This window comes from Xyrauchen texanus, chromosome 28 (assembly GCF_025860055.1).
Source record: "Xyrauchen texanus isolate HMW12.3.18 chromosome 28, RBS_HiC_50CHRs, whole genome shotgun sequence".
Classification (NCBI taxonomy): domain Eukaryota; kingdom Metazoa; phylum Chordata; class Actinopteri; order Cypriniformes; family Catostomidae; genus Xyrauchen; species Xyrauchen texanus.
In genome coordinates, this window is record NC_068303.1 from 23,570,756 (window position 1) to 23,594,708 (window position 23,953).

Sequence of the window (23,953 nt, forward strand, 5' to 3'; positions counted from 1 at the left end):
GGATTGTGGGCACATTTTCTACACATAGGGCTGGTCGTGTGACAGAGTGGCCAGAGAATGGGCGCGCGCACGCATTCGTGGGCGCCTTCATTGACTCTGACGCTCGAGCGGTTCGTAACCGCTTTAAGCGAGCGTGCTCTGATAGGGGCACGGAATGTGTTATGCTTGTGTGTAGGGGTGAACACTGGGTTGTGGGCACATGTTCTGCACATAAGACATGTTTAATCTTTACAAGATTTATTTGGGTCGCCGTAAAAATGGCGTTTGAGTGCAGGCAAGCGGGCAGTGTCACCGGCTTGTTGGCTGCTAAATTCACCACTGCAGTAGCCTGAGAGAAGGGGACTGACAGGGGGCAAAGCTTTGACGGTGGTCCGGCCGCGGCAGGACTGAGCCGTCGTTTGTTCAACAAAGTTAGGAAGACTTCGGTTGCTCTGGTTTCAGCGTTACCTTAAATCGATGCACGCGGGGGGGCGGCGGTCTGCGGCGGCTGTCTGAGCGCGATGGAGGGCAGCCGCCCTGTCGACGCTGAGAAGTCTGAGTTTGTTGAGCTGGGCACTGTGAAGAGGCTCGTGCAGGAGGCTGATCACGTGAGCGGCCTGCAGAGGAGCTAGCGCGACGCGGCAGGAAGAGGTTCATGGCTTGAGTGGCTTTCTGGACTTCTGAGAAGCGGTCAACAATGCCACTCACCGCGGAGCCGAAGAGACCGGTCGGAGAGAGCGGTGCGTTGAGGAACGTGGAGCGCTCTGCTTCTCCCATGTCGGCTAGCGTTAGCCACAGGTGTCTCTCGGTCACAGTCAGCGAGGCCATGCACTTCCCTAGAGCTTGAGCTGCAGCTTTGGTAGCGCGAAGGGCGAGGTCTGTCGCGCTTCGTAGATCAGTAACAGCCTCTGGGTGCCTGCCTTTCTCATCCCACTCCCGAAGAAGGTCCGCTTGTAGGATCTGTAAAACGGCCATGGAGTGCAGAGCAGATGCGGCTTGGCCGGCGGCGGAATAGGCGCGGCCAACATAGGCAGAAGTCGCTCTGCAGGCCTTAGACCGCCATCTCGCGGAGGGCGGGCAAAGGTGTGCTGCTACCGAGTCCTCGACCGGGGGGATGGAGGAGTAGCCTCTCTCGGTGGCGTAGAGAGGCGATGGCTTTGAAGAAAGCAGCCGTCGATTCTGTTGGGTGCCTGCTCAGGGGGCGGTGACCACTCGAGCCCGAGGCGGTTGACGGCCTGTGTGAGGAGGCGTGTTAACTCCCCTTCGACTCCGGCGCGGGTCCTGCTGGATTCCTGGGCCGAGGAGGAGGCTTGGGAGCCTGACCACTCCTCGCTGTCCGAAGTCATGATGGAACAGCAGCCCTTATCCTCCGTCTCGTCATCCGAGATGGCAGCAGTGCGGCCGCTCGGCAGCAACTGCGCGTCCCGGGGGGGCGGGGAGGGTGAAAACGATGCTCGATTGAGAGGCTCCGTCGAGGCAGTCGCTTCAACCACAGTTTCCGGCAGCCTTCTTTCTGCGCGGCGGAATGTAAGGCGGCGCGGCGGCTTCTGCTTTGAGCGCTTCGAGTCGAGCCCGCAGGGCCGACATCGGTAGCTCCTTGCAGAAATCGCATCCGCCCTCAGTGAGGGCGAGCTCTGCGTATCCCAGTCCCAGGCAGAGAGCGCAGATGATGTGGCGGTCTCCGGTGCTGAGAAGGGCGCGACATGAGGCGCAAGTGGAACGAGGCATCTTGAAAAAGACGCTCGTACTCTTTTGTGAATAGTTCGTAAGAACTAGCTTGCTGAATAAAAAGGATACGTCGTCGGATGGCGTAGCTCGCAGGATGGCTGAAGGTGGCTGAGACGGCCGGCTTCTTCTAGCGCTGTCCACGCTTGCTTGATGCCCCTCGAATGGCGACGCGGCTTCCAGGTCAGCGATGCGAAGAGCTTCGCTGAAGAGATGAAAATCAGGGTTCCAGCCTACGAACTACACTTATATGCACTCTAGTCACGCCCATTTTGGCGGGCTTTGATGCAGTGAGCGCGCGGACGCCTCTCATTGGATGCGAGTTCGCCCAAGCTCGTCTATAGGCTACAGCAGTTGCCGCAGAGCAACCTATGAGCGTTGACAATGGATACAAAAATTAAGGATAATTTTTTGGCTTCAATATCTCAGAAAAGATTAATCTTTCCCGTAGCGTAAGCTAGCTTACGCAATACGAGAGAACCTCTCGTAAGAGAACTAACTTTACCACACTACGCATCTTTACGGACGAGTGGCCGTTGCGCTCCAAACAAACCCGACTGGTTTCTATGTTAAGGAAGAAAGAGCGATCTGTTACTTTAATTCACAAAACGTTAATGAAGCTGAAGACACTTTTGATAGCTTTGATACACTAAACAGCAACAAAAATATTGAAATGATCAGAAAATGGTTAACACCTTTTTTGGAGTAGTTATTTTGAATAAGCATTGTCATAATGTGTTCCTCAAAAAAACATCTTGCTGTCTCAAAAGTATTTGCCAAAGTTGAAAATGTTGCCCTATAACTATTATCCCTATATTTACATGATACCACTTTAACCCTCTAAAAGTGATTATTCCATTGTCTGCAAACAATCTGGGTGGCCATGTTTCCTATACCATAAAGTGTTACAAGACTACAGTAATTAACAGTGTCTTTATTCCCTCTCTCTCTGGAGGTAATGAGGTTGAGTGCTGGTAACCTCCTTTGTTTTTCCATCAAGCTGAGATAGAATGTCCCAGAATCTGCCAGTGGGATATGGGTGTACCAAAGGATAAAGCTTTTGTTGGAGATCTCTAGCAAAAACAATGCAATAGAAAAGGCCAGTTGTGTATGACTGATGGACAATGCTGTCTCTTGGGTCAGCTACTGGACATTGGTCCATAGAACAAACATGACAGTTATAGTAAATCAACAGTTTAGTGTCTCTGACATACAGAAACTGCAATTATGCAATGGTTATTGTCCTTAAATCTAACTGGACAAGCAACGTTCCAAGAGTGCTGCTATTTTTATAACATCACTACACTTGTTCTTTATAGTAACTTTAAGGTATGTGGGTTTTTATTTCTGGCTGATTAATTCATAAGAATAAACAAAATCACCCTTATTTGTATTGTTAATTTTTCACTTTAATTGTTTTTCCTGTAGTTGTCTTTGATGGGGGCACAATGTGTGCTGATGCTTTGGGTCTTAGAAAGCCTGGATGGTTGAGGCGGGGTCTTGAACGAAAGGGTTAGAGTTTGAGTTGCCATACACCACATGGTTCCTGTCCTGGTCATTTCTACTGGGAGTCATAGCACATAAAGCACTTCCCCCATGAACACGAGATCAGGAAAAAGAGAACACTTCCTATCGTTTGGACCAGTGCTAACAGCAGGCATGGAAACCCCCCAAAGGGAACTCTTTGTGTTGGTTTGTCCTTTAGGTTTGTTATTTTCAATCAAGTGGCACATTCAGCTTTTTCTCAATATAGACAAGAGCGAGACATTGACTGTGATACTGATGGGTAGATAATGCTGCTTTAATCAGCTTAATAGTTCACCCAAAAATGAAAATGATCTCATATTTACTCAACATCATGGCATCCTAAATGTTAATGAATTTACTTCTGCAGACACAAAAGAAGAATTTTAGAAGCTCTGTAGGCCAATACAACTGAATGCATACCAAAATTATGAAGCTCAAAAAGGCACCATAAAATTAATCCATAAGACTCCAGTGTTTAAATCCATGTCTTCAAAAGCAATATAATAGATGTGGGTGAGAAACTGATACATTTTTAAGTCCTTTTGTACTATCAATATCCACTTTCAAGTTATTCTTCTTTTGTTTTTGCCGATTTGCATTATTCGTACATATCGCCACCTACTGGGCAAGGAGGAGAATTTATGGTAAAAACACACTAATTATATTGCTTCTGAAGATGTTAACCACTGCTGTATGTTTACTTTGTGCATTTTTAAGCTTCAAAAATGTGGTACCCATTCACTTGCATTGAATGGGCCAACAGAGCTAAGATATTCTTCTTAAAATCTTTGTTTGAGTTAAACAGAAGAAAGAAAGTCATACACACCTGGGATGGCATGAGGGTGAGTAAAGGATGAGAGAATTTTCATTTGCAGGTGAACTATTCCTTTAAGCATAAATTCCATTTATCTGCCACACTGTAAAAAGTTGCAACCTGTAATTGTTACCTTAAGGATCTATTTTGACTTGATCTAACCTTTAAAATTAGCTTTATCGGTGTAACCGAAAGCATACAGATTTAGTCAATCCTGTTAAATAATATATTTACCACATGAAGCACATTTTAGGTTGTCTGACAAAACAACCTAACCATTTGTGTGTGGGTGTGTGTTCTTTTATTCTATAATACAGTACATCAAACTGAAGAGTACATAAATAATTAGGTCCATCATCCTTATAACAACATCCATTATGTTGATATGTTAAAATGTATTCTAACATAAATTCAAAATATGATCCTATTAGGTTTCAAAATCTGTTCTGAGTTCAAATATGTTGTAATATAAAAGCACACACTTTTCTTGTCTTTTTTAATTATTGGTATTTTTAACTCTGATATAATTATTGAATAATTCTCTATTGCGTCCCACATCATATTCTTGCCAAGGTGTGCCAGTTCCTGCTCTGTCATCAGTGCTAGTTACTGGAAAAGAAAACACAGGGAAAACCAAGGAAATTTTCCTACATCCAACTGGCACAAGACAATAGAGTGATAGAGTAATATGGCCAACACACTCTAAGCATATTACCACTTCATGAATCATGTGAAATTTATAAAGTCAAATGCACAATTATACCTATTTGTGAGTGTTTGATTTGTATGAAGCCATTATGGAGAAAGGCAATGCATTGCATAGGCAATATATTATATAGTATACTATATTACAGCTAATGCTGTAATGGATCTCTAAGCTAAAAGCAACTGTGCTTATCTTGCCAGTCAAAATCCAATTCTTGGGAACGCAGTCAAAAACATGTCAAAATCTGGCTTCCACCAAGGTTTGTATAAACAACAGCTCACTATCTACAGTCTCCTGGCATGCATTATAGGCTTTCAGGACCTCAAGACAGGAAAACTGCGGGTTTAAAAATTCTATGGTCACAGTGCTAAAGACAATAATGGCATATAGAACCAGCATGTGTGTATTCAGATCCATAACTATGTTAGCAATGCCACCTTTAATTTGTTTGACTTCTAACAGAAGAGCAAAGTCAATTACATACATTTGAATAGCTGAAGTTAAAGAAACTGTCTGTGCCAGGGTACAAATACTACTGCATTTATACCACAACAAGATGGGAAACAGGCTTGACAATGGCTTGAAGTATACACCTCTGTATTATGCATGACCATTTAACCACAACTTTTTAAAATACAGTAACAAGAAAAAGTTAGTGAACCTTACGGAATTACCTGTATTTATGTATACAAGGAAAAGAATTTATACAATGACACCCGGGACGGAGAGGTTTTTGACCTTGGTGTGCGCACATGTTAAGTTTGTACATTTGTACAGAGATGATTTCACCTCTAAAGAACTAAATTCTAGGGGGAGAATTTAGTTCTGGCCACCCCCTAGCTCAGCCACTGGTTTAAAAAATTAAATATTCACCTTTTGGAGTGGCCCTGTCAGCCCAGACCTTAACCCAATAGAGATGCTGTGGATTCACCTCAAGAGAGCCATTCACACCTGATATAATAAGAATATGGCTGAGCTGAAGCAGTTATGTAAGTAAAAATTCCTTCTGAACGTTCTAATCTGTAGTTACTTGAAATTCTTGGTTGAGGTTATTGCTGCCAAAGAAGGATCAACCAATTATTAAATCCAAGGGTTCACTTACTTTTTCCACAGCACTGTGGATGTTTAATGGGATGTGTTCAAAAAAGACATGAAAGATTATAATTGTTTGTGTGTTGTTAGCTTAAGCGCAATGTGTTTGCCTATACTTGTGACTTTGATGAAGATGAGATCACATTTTATGACCAATAAATGCAGAAAAAGAGCTAATTCCAAAAGGTTCACATGCTTTTTCTTGCATTTGTAGATCATTTCTGAACGCCTTTCAGAAATAATCAAAAACAAATCATCCCTTATGTTGTCTCTAGTCATTTTACCCATTATAAATATGGTTCAAAGCTTTTAATCATTCCTCAAATTGTGATAAGTCACTGCAAAAGAACTGCATGTGAAAAGTCTGACAGTTTATCACAGTTAAGCCTGTTTTCAGTCTGAGTAATGGCATGCTTGTCATAATTTTGCCAGAGAGCAGGGCCACAAAAACAAGTAAGATCAAGTAAAACATCTTTAGCAAAAATGTGGGTTGCAGTGAGGCACTTCCAATGGAAGTGAATGGTAATCCGTAAATGTTAAAATTCTCACTATTTCAAAAGTATAGCCACAAGACATAAACAATATGCATGTTAACATGATTTTAGTGTGACAAAATCATGTACTAAACTTTTCTGTGTAAAGTCATAGCCGATTTTACAACTTAATTCCCATGATGATGTAATATCAACAAACTCTAAAACCCTGAATCAGCTGTAAAAAGTTATATAACAGAAGAATTCGTCTTAAGAGAAGAATTAATGTAAGTGCTTTTATAAAATTATCAGCTTTACATGTTTGCCTTTAAACCCTCTAAAAATTGGCCCCATTCCCTTACATTGTAAGTGCCTTAATGTAACTTCTTTTTTAAAGAAAAGGAGGGACGAGTCAAAATAACTTTTTGTGGTAATCAACATTATGCCACAAATGCTGTTGATTGAGCTGAACTTGTATTGAACCTGAAATATTCCTTTAATCAATCATAAACTACTGTGAAGGATTGAAAGATTAACTAATATTTTATAACACTGTCAATCACCACATCATAAATACACTTAAACCATGAATTAGATCAATGATACGTTCAACGATCTGTCATTTTGTGAGGTCTAAAAATGGTTAGATGTCTGAGACAAGTGAGGCTACTTAGAGGTTCATGCATTACATTTTTGTTCCTTGTGTTGCTTCTGTTGGTAAATGGATAGTTTACACAAAAATTACATTTCTGTGAACATTTGATCACCCTCATGTTGTTCCAAACCTGTATGACTTTCCTTATTTTGTGAAACACAAAAAGAGATGTTAGGCAGAATGTTAATCTCATTCACTTTCATTGCATCTTTTTCAGTACATTAAAATGGAATAGTGTCAATCTCTAACATTTTTGCTTAACATCTCCTTTTGTGTTACATGGATTAAAGAAAGTCATACAGGTTTGGAATGGTATGAGGGTTCATAAATGACAACAAATTTTTAATATTTAGGTGACCTAACCCTTTCAGAAACTGACCCCTTCTTTTCCTTATCTATGCTGTCATCTTATTGTCTCTCTTCTCTCATAAATATATCTGAGTCTCTTTGTCTGAATCAAATGAACATCTGAAAGCAACTTCAATAACACAACCAAGATGCATATTTACTCTCACAATAATGTCCAAAAAATTAATTTGAGTGATTACAACATCTGCAGTCTCCCTGTGCACTGGGGCGTATTAGTGACGTAGTGTTTGTTTAGTCTTGTTTTTTGTGAGAAAACACACGTTCACAGCTGGCTCCCTAAGAGTTCATACAGTCTCAGGGTTCCTGTTTGATTCAACAGAAGATGAGCCTAAATAAACCCAAAAGCTGCTCATTGATGTGTGCTCAGATGCCCTACTTCTCTTGAGACAAAATAATTAGGCTACCAAAAAACTAAACAAATTTTAAAAAATGTATCACTTATTGAATAAAAAAAACAAAACACTTGCACGGGAAACCAAGATTTTAAGATGAAAACAAGAAAATGGAAAATGAAAATTAACTGTATAGGGGAGGTGTATATTATATGTACTGTAACTGTATTTCACCATTTTCATCACCCTTATTTTACAGTACATAAAAGTATACAGAAGCAAAATAACCTAAGACAGGTTTTCTTTTTTTTTTTTATATTGTTTAAAATTATTTAATAGGTGCTAAATGCACTGTTTTAACTGGGTCATAATGTCTAGGTAAGGGAGTATTTATAAGATTACCACGACAAAATATTTTTGCCTGCTGCCCCCTTGTGTTCATAGGTAAAGCCACAAATTATAGATCTAGATTAATTTCCAACGTTCTTAAATTGCAACTATTTCTTTAAAATTATTATAGTTTAATAATAATTTAGTGGTTTCTGAATAGCTGATTTTATCTTGGAGCACGTCCTGACCACGAAGCGGTCTGAGGTAAATGGAACCTTAAAGTTTCAGTGTTTGTTTTCCTTCGGTCTCTTTACACGAGCGGACAGCATAAAGTTGCTGTGATGTTTGACACCGTCCCAATAGTAAATATTATATGGTTTTTGTTAGCGTTATGTTTTCTAGTAGCTTTTTGCCTCTGTAAATTTTCGTTGAAACTGCCTCACAAACTTGAGCAGGTGTTTCAGGATTTAATCCGATATGGAAAAACTAAGGAAACCATCAAGCGTCCAAACTGGCAGCTCGTTTTTGATGTATCAAAGAGGTGCTTTGGGGTTCAATTATAGTTTTAGTGATTCTCTATATATACCTCAGATATCGCAGTTTGTGCATGTGAGGGCGGCCATGTATGAACGTCTTTCTCTTATGTTTTCTGTAGATTTTTCTGTCATTTCTACGCGGTGTCGGTCATGTGGAATGGGCTCCTCCTACTGCTCTCCCTACGTTCTGTCGTCATGAATGAAGCGTTCCCTGATTGGCTGACTGACACGCTGTGGTTTTTAACTGGCAGCCAAAGAGCTGCTTGGAATGGTACTTTAAATTTCAAAGATTGATTAGACAGACAATCCACTTTCCCTTACAAAAAATTACCGTAACCACAATCTCCACCAAATTGAATAGATACTATAATACTACAATAAAACTATGGTAATTTTGTATTAACATTACCAGTTTTAGAGGTGCTTTGTGAAGTAGTGTTTTGAACATGGCCATCACTAACAGGGAGTGTTTGGAAAAAGCTGTTTGAAAACAATGTTTATTATTGCAGTTCCGTTTGGTGCCACTAGTGGTGCAGAAATGACACATAACACTTCAGCTTTACTTTATTATGTCAACTGTAGTAACTATGATGTGTTAGTGAAAACTATGGTTACCATGGAAACTTTTAGGCTATATCACTTATAGTAGTGCACATTTCTCAGAATATGCTTATATTTAGTATAATGTATACTTTCCATTTACCAAAATGTGAATATAAAATTCCTAATTAAATATTACTCATGATTTTCAGAATTACAGCTGTCCGTCGTGATTCTACAAGTGTTACTATGGATCCATTCCTTTAGGCGGCTATTGGAGTGCCTGTTTGTCAGTGTATTCTCCAGTGGGGTTATCCATATCTTCCAGTATACATTTGGTTTATGTTACTACATCCTTCTTGGACTTACTGTCCTGTGTGTAAATGGATCTATGCCTGAAACAGGTTAGTTCTATCTTATCATCATATTTGCCATGAAGGAAACTCCTAACTAGAGGTCGACCGATAGTAGATTTTGCAGATAATAAATACGAAGGTGGTGTAAAAAGCAGATAACTGATTAATCGGCCGATGGTTTTTAATTCATTGTTAAAAACGTACTGTACTATAATGGGCACATACATTAATACAATCCCAGATTCTATTTATTGTTCAACCAAAATCCCAATTATTAACCTAAATAAATCAAGATTTGGTGTATAATGTTGGACTTTTAACTGTAAACAAGCCCAGAAAATACAATGGACCTTTATTTTGAAATGATAGAGACTTGGATCTGTTAAAATACTCTATATTTTACAAGTATTTAACAAATTATGCTTTTTATAGCCTATATATATCTACCAGATGATGGGTAATATTTCACCAGATGAGGTTTGATGAAGAATAAGGTTTATTATTATTCACAAGATATAAAGTTGGAGACACAGTGTATGTGCTGATAGGGCACATTTTCATGTAGTTGCATTTTCTTTGCATGCCCTAGCTTCAATTTAGGATACTTGATTATCTAATCAAAATAGCGCTGGGCACAGCGGAACATGAAGGAATAAGAAATGTTTAAAAAAAAATATGGCAACTATCAGCATTTATTTTTGCCGATAACCGATAGTTTCAAAAAGCAACTATCGGCACGATTAGTTGGTAAAACCGATATATCAGTCCACCAGACAAGATTAGATGTACAGTACCTGGATGATATTCCAGAGTTTTACATATAATGCTAATATTAGTATTATTAGTATATTTACAATTAGGACATATATTAGTATAATCTAATGTTTGACCTTGTGCACTGCCAGGGGCTCCATCTGTCCATCTCTTTTATCATCTTACATGGCATCATGTAATTGGGACTCTAATTTTCATCTGGGCATCACTCCTCCAGCATCGGTCACTCTCGCTGCTGGCTAAGCTGAGAACTGACAGCTCGGGTAAGAAACGAATGGAGTTTCCTGTGAGAAAGAACTATCCTTAAATAATTAAAGGCTGTAAATGTACAGTGTTAGTAATACAGCTTATTTTTCATGTCAGTATACAAAGTAGAAACCATGTAACCAATGAATCATGCCTTTCAATTGAATATCAATAAAAATTTACAATGTGACTAACAAATTGTATCATTTGTTTGTGAGTAAAGCCACGACTGAATTTGAACCTTTGTTCACTCTGTCCTGTGATGTATAGGTAAAGTAGAAACTCAGGCCCACAAGATGCCACATGGGGGCTGGTTTGAGATGGTCTCTTGTCCTCATTACCTGGCTGAGCTTCTGATTTATGCTGCCATGAGTGTTTGTTGTGGCTGCCGTTCACTTACCTGGTGGCTGGTGGTACTGTATGTGCTTTGTAACCAGGCTCTGGCTGCCCAACTCTGTCATGATTACTACAGAGGAAAGTTTGAAACATATCCTCGTCAACGCAAAGCTTTTATTCCTTTTGTCTTGTGATTGTTTTATGTAATAAGCTCTTTTATATGGAATAACTGAATTAATAAATAAACCTGACTGCACAAAATCATAAATGATCTCAGTGCTACTCTTTTCAGAGAGAGCTGACACCTATTATGCATTTTGTTTGAAGAATTATATGGTGGTGTAGGGAAAAACGCACATATCTGAAATGGACTGTAACAGACTGACTTCAGAAGGTAAATAACAACAACTTCCTTCCTAAAGGAAAGTTACTGTGTCAGTAGGCCTATGGATAATATGTCAGCAAACAACTTCGTTGTGGTTTCTACCCTATATGAGCTATCTGACGTCAGCTTCACCTGCATAATTTAGTTTAGTTAAAATTTTATTTGAATAACATATTTGTTTGTCCCTTACAACTGACAAATTAATTAGCTTATCAATGTTTGTATGAAAAGCCAAACTGGTGTCTATAAATTATACTGGTTTACGAGCCTCGTACAGTATTTCCTGCTTAGTCGGAATTGCATACTACCCATACACAACCAATAGTCTCCCTCAGTTTCAGTGACCAACGCTCTTAGATACACGTTGAGCTCACAACTAACCAATCACGGCGCAGTTTTAAGCTAACACGTTTGTTTTTGCCTTAGCGTCAGCCTTTCCGTCAAGATGAACGCGGTGGTCTGACAAGACCGTAAAAACAAAACGTGGATGTATACAGATTTAAAATTGTACTATCTTAATTTACAGAGTATTTACACACCAGAAGCCGTGTTAGCCAGCACTCAAGATGACACGCCGGGCCGGTGAGCGTCATGGCGGGCACAGGATTATATGCTTCCTGACCCTGAACGTCGCGTTTTTATCAGCGGGAATTTTGGCAATTCAAGAAGAGAATAAAGTCATTAAAGAGGAGCAGCCTGTGGAGGTACATATGCAACATTAATTATCTGCTCTCTTGAATACACGTAAGTGAGAGGGTCTATTCGTTTAAGCGGAGTAATGCTGGAATTACGGCGGCACATTAGCGCTATCATTCAGTGCAAACTAGTTTGACTACACTCACTTTCACAGTTTTATATCCGCGTGATTTATCAGGCTAGATTAAAAGGATGGGCCCTGGTTTGACTTGCAGCGATTGCTCAGGAGATGCTGTCTGTTTTTTTGTAATTTTTTATTTTAGTTATTTATATTATATTTGTTAAGCTTCACTCCTGCTGGCGAACAAACCCCATAAAAACGACACGCTTCAATTTCGTATAATCTGGTGAATCTGCTGTTTATGCAAAATCTTAATCTCAAGACGTCGACCATTTAAAGGATGTATTGAATGAATGAGGTATAAAAACGCGATTCATTTGCAGAACATAGCAATAAAATAAGGTGACATGGTAAGGTGAGCTGCAGGTTAACGTAATGCACGTGAGAGAGAAGGTGAGGATTAAAACGCTGAACATTCAAAACATTCTTGGTCAATTCTTCACATCTTTCTACCCAGCTATACAATATGTTCCTCTGGCAAAGCTATTTTGACAAATAATCGAGCAGCTTTTCACTTTTATCCAATTGTCAGTGATTCATAATTTGTGTTATGTACAAATACTTTGGGCAAATTATATGTATGTGGTGACATGAATACACAATTGCCCTGAAGCATAAACATATACATATCTGGATTATTTTACAGATTTTTTTTAATTTGATTATGTAATTAACGTCACTGAAGAGCTCAGAGATTCATTAAAGGGATTGTTCACCCAAAAATAGTCTCTTGTCATTTACTCACCCTCATGCGATACTAGGTGTGTATGACTTTCTTTGTTATGCAGAACACAAAGATTGGGAAAATTTTCAAGCTCCAAAAAAGCTCATAAAGGCAGCATAAAGTAATCCAAATGACTCCAGTGGTTTAATCCATGTCTTCTGAAGTGATCCATTCAGTTTGTTGTGAGAACAGACCAACATTTAACTCATTTCTCACTGTACATCTTGCCATTGCAGTCTCTAGGCATGATTGTGATTTCAAGATCGATTACACTTCCTAGCGCTTGACACGTGCAGAGTGCTAGATGGCACTAGGAAGTGTAATCAAGCTTGAAGTTATGATTGCCAAGGTGACTGCTGATGCCAAGATTTATAGTAAAAAAGGAGTTTATTTGGTCTTTTATACTGGTCTGTTCTCACAAAAAAACATGTAGATCACTTCAGAAGACATTAATTAAACCACTGAAGTCATACGGTTGACTTATGCTGCCTTTATTTGCTTTTTGGAGCATTAAAGTTTTGGCCACCATTCACTTGAAATTGTATGGACATAAAGAGCTGGGCGGTATATCAACTTTTAAAGAAATATCGATATATTTTCAAATGAGATGTAGGATGAGACAAAACCGTTTATACCGATATAATTTGATGTTGCATTACATAACCCGTTTCTTCCGTAAAGCCAATGTTTGCATCTCTTCTCTCTCACACTCTGCACAACCCCACTCTACCTCTCCCTCTGCATCTGTGTGCAAACCCTGCCCCCACTCTTCCTCTGCTTCTGTTCTCAAACCCGGCCCCACTCAATCACAAGTTCTCCTGCAACATGGAGGGAGACACAGCACTGGTCCACACTGCCAAAGAAAACTCACCCTGTGTCTCAATTAGCTCCCTAACTTTCTATCCCATGAATCAGTATATTGTGAACACGAATTTGGGTACTGGTAAGGGTACTGATCCATTGAATATTGGGACACTCAATCACCCGTGACACATTAACGAGCTCATGCAGTGAAGCGCAGCTGTTATTAATGTGCACCATCGCTGTATAAATGAAGCTATCATAAATTTTTGTTGAAGATATTTAAACGAACATTGTTATAGACATTTTTCACATTCCGGGTTTTGGAGCGCATTTTTCGCATTCCGGCCGGACTGAGGGGCATTACGCAGAACCGGCCACAACACGGTGCTGTGATGGGCCAGACCTCTGCACACCCCGATTTCTCACCCCTGTCTGCCCCATCTCTTACCCATTTGCTCTAAGGCCAAAAGATAAATCCATTATTACATTTGAATCACTTTCCAGAAGAAAAATAAATAAAATAGAGAGAGGTGGATTAAGACAGTCAAATGGGAGATGACAAATTTACTGTCACTCTCTCACCAGCTGTAATTGCAGCTTTGGAATTTCATTATAAAACTAATTCCAGGGTAATATAACAAAACGTAATGTTATCAATTTACACAATATTTAAAAAATGCATAATATAAAAAAAGAGCTAGATTTACAATGATAAATAATGTGGAAACGCATCACATAGTCTTTGAAAAAGGTCTGTTATAACAGATAAATGGCATATAGAAATAAAAATATATAAGAGTGTATTTTAAACCTTTTAACAACTTAAATATTTAAAAGATTGTTTCACTTTCATGGTAATTATGAATGAAAGACATTACAAACAACATTTATTTTAAAGGAATAGTTCACCCAAAAATGAAAACGTGCTGATAATTTACTCAACCTCAGAACATCCAAGATGTATATGACCATCTTTCTTCATCAGAACAGGATTTAAGATTTTTAGGAAAGTATCCCAGGTTTTTAGCTTCATCCAATGCAAGTGAATGGACACACATTTTTGACAGTCCAAAAAGCACACTTAGTCAGCATCAAAGTAATCCACACGACTCCCGCTGATCAAGTTAGGTCTTCTAAAGTGAATTGATACGTTTGTGTGAAAAACTAATTGCTAATTAAAAGGTTGCTGCCTGAAAACTCTTGTGCCCCGAAACAAAGCACGTTGTGCTTCATTTACCAACTCGCATGTGGCTTTGACTTACAAATGAACATTTAGCCCACTTTGTAGAAAATGCTGAGATATATATCATATCCATACAGAGAAATGATTTTTGGTGCATATAACCCAGCCCTATATGGACCTACAGAGCTGAGATATTCAGGGTTTTTGTTTTCTGCAGAAGTGAGTAAAAGAGTAAATTATGAGAATTTTATTTTTCGGTGAACTTGCCCTTTAAATCCATCTTCAAGGTCTTCCAAATCATTGTAAGTTTAACATTGACCCAAATGGGAGTTACAGTTTGTTTCTATTTCTTAATTCTGTGATCTACAAGAATCTCTTGCTTCTAAGGAAATGTGCAATTGTTACCATTGCTAATAATTGATCTAACAACCAACGTAATTTCTGTCCAGCTCCAGAAGGCCATCACCGGTCATGCACCTGGTCCAGCAGTGAGTGTCGATGAGCCCAGTAATAGAAACCTGGGCTTTATTCATGCCTTTGTGGCAGCCATTTCAGTTATCATTGTCTCTGAACTGGGAGACAAGACATTCTTCATTGCAGCAATCATGGCTATGCGCTACAATCGCCTCACGGTTTTGGCAGGTGCCATGTTGGCTCTGGGACTTATGACGTGTTTGTCAGGTTGGTGAAATCCAGATATTCTTAAGCAGAAGTTGATAAACTTCATTATAAAACACACAATGCAATTCAGAGAAGTTGTTATCCTTGGTCAAGTTTTTGTCTTTTATTTACCAGAGCTTTCTGTGATGTAGTTCATTCTTGACCATTAATCGGATATTAACCTTTACTGTGAAATCAGAGATTGTCACTATCACACAAGTTTTAGTTGATTTAATCACAGCTATCATATCACTTCTGAAGAGATGGATTTATCTACTGGAGTCATATAGATTACTTAAATTATGCTTTTATATGCTTTATGGACCTGAACATTTCTGGCCACCATTCACTTTTATTGTATGGACCTACAGAGCTGGGATAATCTTCTAAAAATCTTAATTTGTGTTCAACAGAAGAAAGTAAGTCAGTCACATGTAGAATGGCATGAGTGTGAGTAAATGATGAGAAAATTTTCATTTTTGTGTGAACTGTCCCTTTAATGGCTAAAATGTTAACAGTATGTTTTTCTCTACTGTTTGTCTTTTATTAATTTTCTGTATGCTTAAAGGACCTATGACCCATTTGTCTTCCTAGTCCTGTTCGGCTATGCCACTACCATTATTCCACGGATCTACACTTACTACATATCGACAGCACTGTTTGCCATCTTTGGATTGAGGATGCTGAGGGAGGGACTGAGGATGAGTGCTGATGAAGGGCAGGAGGAGCTAGAGGAGGTTCAGGCTGAGATAAAGAAAAAAGATGAGGAGGTGATAAAAAGCTTTTTAACTGAAGTGCTTGTCCTTAGACATGGCTATGTAACACCTTGCATAATTTAAGCATCTTATCTGACCTCTAACTGGCTGATTCTCTCTCTTGCAGCTTCAACGCTATAAGCTGGCAAACGGAGGGCCCGATGTGGAGGCAGGGTCGGCAGCGACCATGTTGCCCCAGAGGAAGTGGCACAGTGTGATCTCACCCATATTCATTCAGGCACTCACCCTTACCTTCCTCGCAGAGTGGGGTGACCGTTCTCAGCTTGCCACAATCGTACTGGCTGCAAGAGAGGTAAAGTAAATGGAGGTAGACCAATATATCTGTTTTACTGATGAATCTGAGCTAATTGGAACTATCGGTTGTCATCAAAAATCTATGTTGATAGTTGTTAAATAAAAAAAAAATTCTCTCTGTGACCCTGTGTATTTTGGCCTTGTTTGTAGTTAAGAGTCCCGCATTATGCACCTCTCTCTTTTATCTGGTTATTATTGTTTTGGTTGAGCAATAAACTGCAGCTGATATTTTATAAATTTTGGACTCTTCTATGTCTGTGCCTGTTATAGTGTGTAAAGATTCTTTTTTTTTTAACATTCAATAAATAGATTTTTAAAGCTAATGGCCAATTATTTGTTTATCTGCCTTTTCCACCACGTTAGTTATCGTATCAGCAAAATCCACTATCAGTCGACATCTTAATAGTAAATGGTTCCAATTGTATTGATGAATGCTGACTAAAGTGTGGCTTGTTTAAATGCACAATTCGTTGTTATTAGCCACATTTCCACTATCAGACCAGTGGGAGCCAGGGCTATTAACAGCCAGGGCCAATAGCCTTAGACCTTGAGCTGCGAGACCAAAATCGATCTGCATTCCCATTATCGGGCTAATAACCCTCAATGTTGCCCGAAACCCGCCCTTAATATCTTAATACCGATATTAATACCAACCTGGTACCAACGTCACACAACCCACCTATTTCACAAGCTAGAGGGAAACTCAAGCTAAGATATTAGACTCTGGAGACAAGCTAGCCCTCCAAATGAACATGGATTTGTATTGTACCCACAATTTTTTTTATTTGATTTTTCCCAAACCTGTACTATTGTGCGCTGAATGCACAACATGGCAAGTTCAGGGACTGTATACTTAATCGAGTCTTCGTTCAGTAGATGGCAATCTGCACATTTTCATCAGCCCAAAAATTCAGAAGAGCCTTGATTTTGCCTACTGACCAGTATTGACACATCTCCATTCTCCGTTGATCTTGTTGAGGCAAAAAAAATTGGGGATTGAGTATCTTGGTGCTGAAACCTCTAACCTGACTCAGCGAAACTCCACCTTTGAAGCAACCCCAATCCTCAGTTGGCCTTCTTTGGCCCAAGGATAATTGGCAGGCCATTGGCCCCAATGAAGCCCCAGATGTGACAGTGGGAATGCAACAGGCACTGACACGTACTAGCATGCCCTCATTTGGCCCGATAGTGGAAAAACGTCTATAAAAGTCTCATTTGGCCCTTTTCTATTAAAATAGCGCAAAGGCCATTGCTTTGTTGGAGGACCTGCAAACCACTCTTGTGAGAATCAGTCCAGGTTTCTACTGACTTAAGAGTTGAACAGCGATGCAACTGGCAGCTAGCTTTGATTAGCGCAAGCCTTGCCAGAATTGAGTTGTTGTGGTACTGAAAACTCTACTTGAAGCAGACTTTATCCCAGGCCACTGCCTCTGACGTTAGTAGTTACTGGTTCCAGGTTTTTGGGGCCATTGTAGAGTTGATTTTGCCTCTTTTAGCAATGGAAATGTGTCAAATGGTTCCAGATAGACCCTACTGGTGGAAAAGGAGCTACTGTATCTCCGAAAATTTACTAAGTATCTGAAAAAAATCTACGGATTATCTTGAAGCCCATTAAAATGATATCTCACTACTCCCAATTACTCATTATTTGCAGCAAGCAAATCACTTTAGTGTTGTTTAATCAGTCCCCAAACTTGTGTTGTACTGCAGAATCCATTTGGAGTAGCAGTTGGTGGAACCTTGGGACACTGCCTGTGCACAGGACTGGCTGTAATTGGTGGAAGGATGGTGGCTCAGAAGATATCCGTTAGAACTGGTGAGATAATGGCTTATTTATTACAATGCTTAATGTTACATAATAAAGAAACTTTATACATATTATTTGCTGTGTTATGTTCTTAATTTAAATCATTATTAATTGATTGATTGGTTATTAATGGTATGATCATCCCCCCCATCTCTACAGTTACAATCATTGGTGGAATCGTATTCCTTGCCTTTGCATTCTCTGCCCTCTTTATCAAGCCCGATTCTGGATTCTGATTGAAGAAGTGACTGTTGGTTTCATTTAGTACATGCAATCATCACAGTACAACCCAGAATAAGGGATACAAATGGAGAGATTGTAAATTTTTGGATGGCTTGTTTGTTGTGTATTTTTTTTTTTGTGTGTGTGTGAAACAATAATTTACTGCTCATGTCTTAATGAGCATTTTAGTTTTTTTTTCTTCTCTTAATTCCTCCAACACCCCCCATCCCCCCCAGTATTCCAACAGTTGACTTGAACTATTAGTCATACAGTATTTTCCTGGGCTGGCACATACATAATGTTTTAAATAACCAATCATGAACCTTTTTTCATATTGTTTTACCGTGTGATTGATCAGTGCACTTTGGGTAAATCCTGGCCCTTCAAACTTGGTTTCAGTCTAATATAGATATGCCCAATTCTCCTTCACTACAAGAACAACTGTAAAACTAAAACTGGATCAGCCATAAAATGCACCCTTCAACATCCCCATGACTCCCTGTACTGTCTAAGCACTGCACAGCATTAAATCTTCTTGCATCTCAGGAGCATTCTTGGGTAAGAACCTCAGCAATATAGCAGTATATTGTAATTCCTTTAACCATAACAAACATACTTGTTATGAATGTTGTACAAAAAGTACTGTAATGAAATTGCTTTTGCAATACAGTACAGTCCTGCCTGTTGATGATTGGTGACGTTTTCTATCCATACTGTAAAGAAGTCGAAGGCTGAAAAACGCACTGCTTTACCAATAGTAGTATGAATTTATGTTGGGTTTACTTCTAGATCGTCCATCACATGTGGCCTTTAATCCAGACACATTATTAATTGGTCATTATTGTTCAATCATAAATGCATTTATGTCCATATGCACTTGATACCTTCCCCATAAGTCTTATTGAAATGCTTTTCACAGACTCTCTGAAAAGTAGAGAGTCTTGAGTCACACTTGAATCTGCTCATCAAGGAAGAGTAATTTAATGATTTCTGAAGTCTGCCCTTTTTCCTTCGAGCAGTTTTTATTTATTCTTCTATGGAGCCCTGGAATGAGGAGATTTTTTTTTTTTTTCAATGTTAAATAATTTTATTTGTGTTCATTAGTCAACGAGGGGATTAGCTTTGCTTTTTTGTAATTTTTCAGGGTACTTCATTGTCAATATTTGACAGGCATTGTTTAACTTTGGAAAGTGTGTTGAATTATCTGTGACAGAGGAATTTAAGTACAAAAACCTGTAATTCCTGTAAATATTGAATAAAATCTCAGTCTGTCAGATGTGGTTCTTTTTGATAATTTGAATACTCAATGTGTAACTTAAGAGCAAATGATGCTATTTCTTAATTCTAGCTCTAAAGGCTTAAGAACCTCTAGAACATTTAAGTTAACAGATGTGTATATGTTGCATGTGATGACAATAATAGCATGTATTATATGTATGTAAAAATATACTTTTGAACATACTGTGTTCAACAGCATTGTCTAAGCACCTATAAATAATTTATATATATATATATATATATATATATATATATATATATATATATGGCAATAACAAACACTGTTTTGCAAATTGCAATGTATGGACATCCCCCAAAGTCCTCATTGTAAAATGTATTACAAATTACTAATCTGAACTGTATTTAATATGTTCTAACAGATTTGTTAGCCTTTTCTAATTTTATCCATTCTTGCACAGAGATTTATAAACCTACATTACCCTCAATATAGCCATTAGTTATAGATGCTCTACCCTAGATTTTGCATTTTGTAACCACAGAATCATAAAAGCACCCATGGATTTTATTTCCTTAGATCCACCCATTTCTTGATTAATTTAACATGCAATATCCGTACACTTTTATGGATTAAAACTAATTAAATGAATAAAAAAATACAATAAAAAGGTAAATGTATCAAATTTATGTGACCATGGACAAAAGGTGAAAAGTGGGTTTATGACCCCTTGAATAAGAATACTTTAAATAAATTGACATTTACTTAAAGGTGATGTAAGCTATTTTTTTTTTTTTATGGAATGGTATGCAGAAAATGTTCCTTTTTCCTGAAATATAAAATTGAAATAAGTGTCCTGAGATATCTCACTAGCCTTTGTGAGTGGCAGCAACCTGCTTCTCAGAATAGCATTCTGAGATTATCTTCGCACCACAATTGTACTGAGGGTTTATCTGATTTACCATAGACTTTGTCATTTTAAACCAGTTTGGCCGTACTCTGTTGAACTCAACAACAACACATTTCTGTCTGCTGAACTGCCACTCACTAGGTGTTTTTTGTTTTTGGCACCATTCTGAGTAAATTCTAGAGACTGTTGTGTGTAAAAATCCCAGATGATCAGCAGTTACAGAAATACTCAAACCAGTACATATGGCACCAACAGTTATCCATGGGATTATCTATTCAGCCAATCGTGTGGCAGCAGTGCATAAAATCATGCACATACAGGTCAGGAGCTAAGTTAATGTTCACATCAACCATCAGAATGAGGAACATTTTTTATCTCAGTAATTTGGAGCTTGGCATAATTGGGAGCCATGAGTATTTCTATAACTGCTGATCTGGGATTTTCCCACACAACAGTCTCTAGAATTGAAGAATTTCTCAGACTTCACCGCTGATTTGAAATGTTCTTTGATCATAATCTTGACCAACTGTTTTAGAGATTTCAGTCTTTCCCCAAATAGCTTCCCTAGAGCGTTCAAAAAATGGCCACCAGTGGACTGACATGCTATAAAGACTTTGCTGTCACTCATTTTGCATGTTCTCTTAGCGTAATTGAAACAGAACATTCAGGTTTAATGCCATTTTCAGATTCATAACAGTTATAAGCTGAGGGTGCTATTTTGCTACTGTTGTGTTTGACAACCATGAGAAGGTAACAGTCTCAATACAATCTTTAAAGGGCAGTGTTTTGAAAAGAAGGGATGTGTCTACTTCAACATTTTAAAAAAAGCTTACTGCACCTTTAAAAGAATACATCACAATAAGCAAAGGAATTCAAGCCAGCATTTGTTTTATTTTTTAAATATGTTTATTTTCAAAATCGAATAAGGGGAGTAAATGGAACTTTGTTTGAAAAGGTTCCATTATTTGTTAATGTAAGAACTGCCTGGCTCACAAAATTAACCCATACAGCACACTTTATTTCTTTTATTACAGATTTATTTTTTAAGTGTAAGTTTAAGAAAACAGAGCTATGCTCTGGTAGCCCCAAAGGCCTCAGAATGTTCTTGTGAAACCTATCAAATTGTAAGTTAAACCCTATTTATAGGTTTATTTAAATTATTTGCCTTTTCCCCCAATTAACGTGTACTGACCAGATCATTTTCATGAGCCAAACATAAGTGCTCAGCAAATAACGTCAAACGTACAAAGATTAAATGATAGCAAGAGAGAACACTGATAGACATTCAGAACTTCTAGTGCATACATCAGAACTACAGAACATTTAACATTGTTCACCACCTCCTTTTCCATTGGGCATCTTTAAGATGAGCATTTCAGTTTTTCAAAGAAAAACAACAAATTCAACAGGATTTAAATTACTATCAATCTTTCCTTCTCACTCTTTGGATAAATCACTAAACACCAACTGACATGTTGAAGTTGCATTGAGCACCAAAAACCATTCTGGGGTACATCATATTCAATGGTACCTATATTTTGAAGGAGGTGAAACGGCTGTTTTTGTGTATCTTGGTAGATGCAGAAGAAAGCGTTTTACTGAAGAGGTCACTATCACAAGATGAAATAGAGCAATAGAGCGAGGAGAGATATAACTGATGTGGGTTTTGAGGATTCTGAACCAACCTGAGGAAGCCATTGTATTTCATCATGACCTTATTGGGGCTGACAATAAAAATCAGTGCAGGAACAAACGCAACCCCTGAAACTCTAAACATCCTCATGTGTCAACTGCGACATCTGATGCCAGTTTGTGACAAAGTCAGGATGTGTTATGCATCAAAGGTTAACGTTATTCTAGACCCTGCCTGAATTTGCATGTATCCTATACCTTTTAATCATATGTATTACCTTCAAATACACAAGAACATTAGCAGGAGCCTGGAGCAATCTCTTACAAACAGGCAAAGACCCTAAAATAACCACTTCAAGGATCCAACTGCATTGTGGGGAGAAAGTTCAACTGGTCCTGCAGTGTCACAGTTTGTTTAAATCCTTCATCTGAGGTTACAATATGGAGTAAGCTTTATTATTGGTTCACTTTCTTAGCAAAAGGTGTTTATAACTGGTGTTTTATGCATCAAGTATAGCCTATATTCTCTGTTCTGACTTTGCTGTAGAAAAATAAAAATCTATATTTTGTATAAATCCCTCTTTAAAATATGCTTTGTTTATTAAGAGTTAAATGGTTAAGAATGTGCACCTTGGGGCCGTATTAAAGAAATGTCTTTCATTTCTTGAAAATGATTTCAGTTTTCTAATCTCATCGTTTTCCCAAATATGCGGCTATCGAACGCCTCCGTTTTCAGTGTTCCAGTGTGGATAAGATGCTGAAATGTTACAAAATCACTGCATTTTCAAACAAAAATAAATTAGTGTGGATTTGGCCAAAAATCTGACAAGTTCTAATGTCGAAATGAGATTCTAACTAAAATGGTTACAAAACAGATAAGACAGGATTCTAGGACTTAGTTTGTTTCTGTAATACAGCCACCCTGGATACCTGTTACTATAAAGCTAAGAGACATTTTTACATTCACACAATAATCATGCCTTGCCTGTTTTTAGTCATGCTGTTCAGTCATTCAGTTTGCTATTACTGGATAAAACAATGATAACACAGACATTCCTTATTAAAGAGAAGAGATTTCATTAGTGTTGAAATGTAAATTCATCTATTTTAGTTAAAGACAATTATATGGCAAAACTGGTGACCATGGAAACCATGACTGACACATTAAAGGGATAGTTCACCCAATAATGGATATTCTGTCATCATTTACTCACCTTCATGCCTTCCCAGATGTGTATCACTTTTTTTCGTCTGAAGAACACAAAGATCTTTAGAAGAAAATCTCAGCTCTGTAGGTCCTCACAATGCAAATGAATGTTTATCAAAGTTTTTACGGTCCATAAAGCATATAAAAGTAATCCATATGACTCAAGTGGTTAAATCTATATCTTCAGAAGAGATATGATAGGTGTGGGTGAGAAACAGATCAATATTTAGGTCCTTTTTTTGCTATAAATTCTCCTCCCTACCCATTAGGTGGCAATATGCATGAAGAATGTGAATCACCAAAAACGAAAGAAGAAGAATGTGAAAGTGAAAATTGATGGTAAAAATGGACTGAAATATTGATGTTTATCACCCACACCAATAATATCGCTAATATCGCTTCTAAAGCAATTCTTTTGATATCATTTGCTCTACCTCTTTTTTTTTTTTTTTTTAATGTTGTTGTTTATTTAATTTTGTTGCTTTTAAATGTCTTATGTATCCCTGTA

General features: G+C 38.3%; 2 protein-coding genes across 2 annotated transcripts; both read left to right on the top strand.

The window, feature by feature from the left end:
- Nucleotides 1-8,318: 8,318 nt before the first annotated feature.
- Nucleotides 8,319-11,058, top strand: LOC127622364 (polyprenol reductase-like). The gene is made up of 5 exons (XM_052096447.1): nt 8,319-8,543; nt 8,658-8,809; nt 9,291-9,482; nt 10,340-10,471; nt 10,725-11,058. Exons 1-5 carry the CDS (start codon nt 8,344-8,346, stop codon nt 10,982-10,984), a joined length of 936 nt encoding a protein of 311 aa, XP_051952407.1. The 5' UTR covers nt 8,319-8,343; the 3' UTR covers nt 10,985-11,058.
- A 514-nt stretch (nt 11,059-11,572) lies between these two features.
- LOC127622015 (transmembrane protein 165-like) lies at nt 11,573-19,931 on the top strand. Its single transcript, XM_052095869.1, has 6 exons — nt 11,573-11,879; nt 15,153-15,384; nt 15,958-16,133; nt 16,246-16,431; nt 18,144-18,249; nt 18,400-19,931. The coding sequence occupies exons 1-6, from the start codon at nt 11,742-11,744 to the stop codon at nt 18,474-18,476; spliced, it is 915 nt and encodes a 304-aa protein (XP_051951829.1). The 5' UTR covers nt 11,573-11,741; the 3' UTR covers nt 18,477-19,931.
- The last annotated feature ends 4,022 nt before the right edge of the window (nt 19,932-23,953 follow it).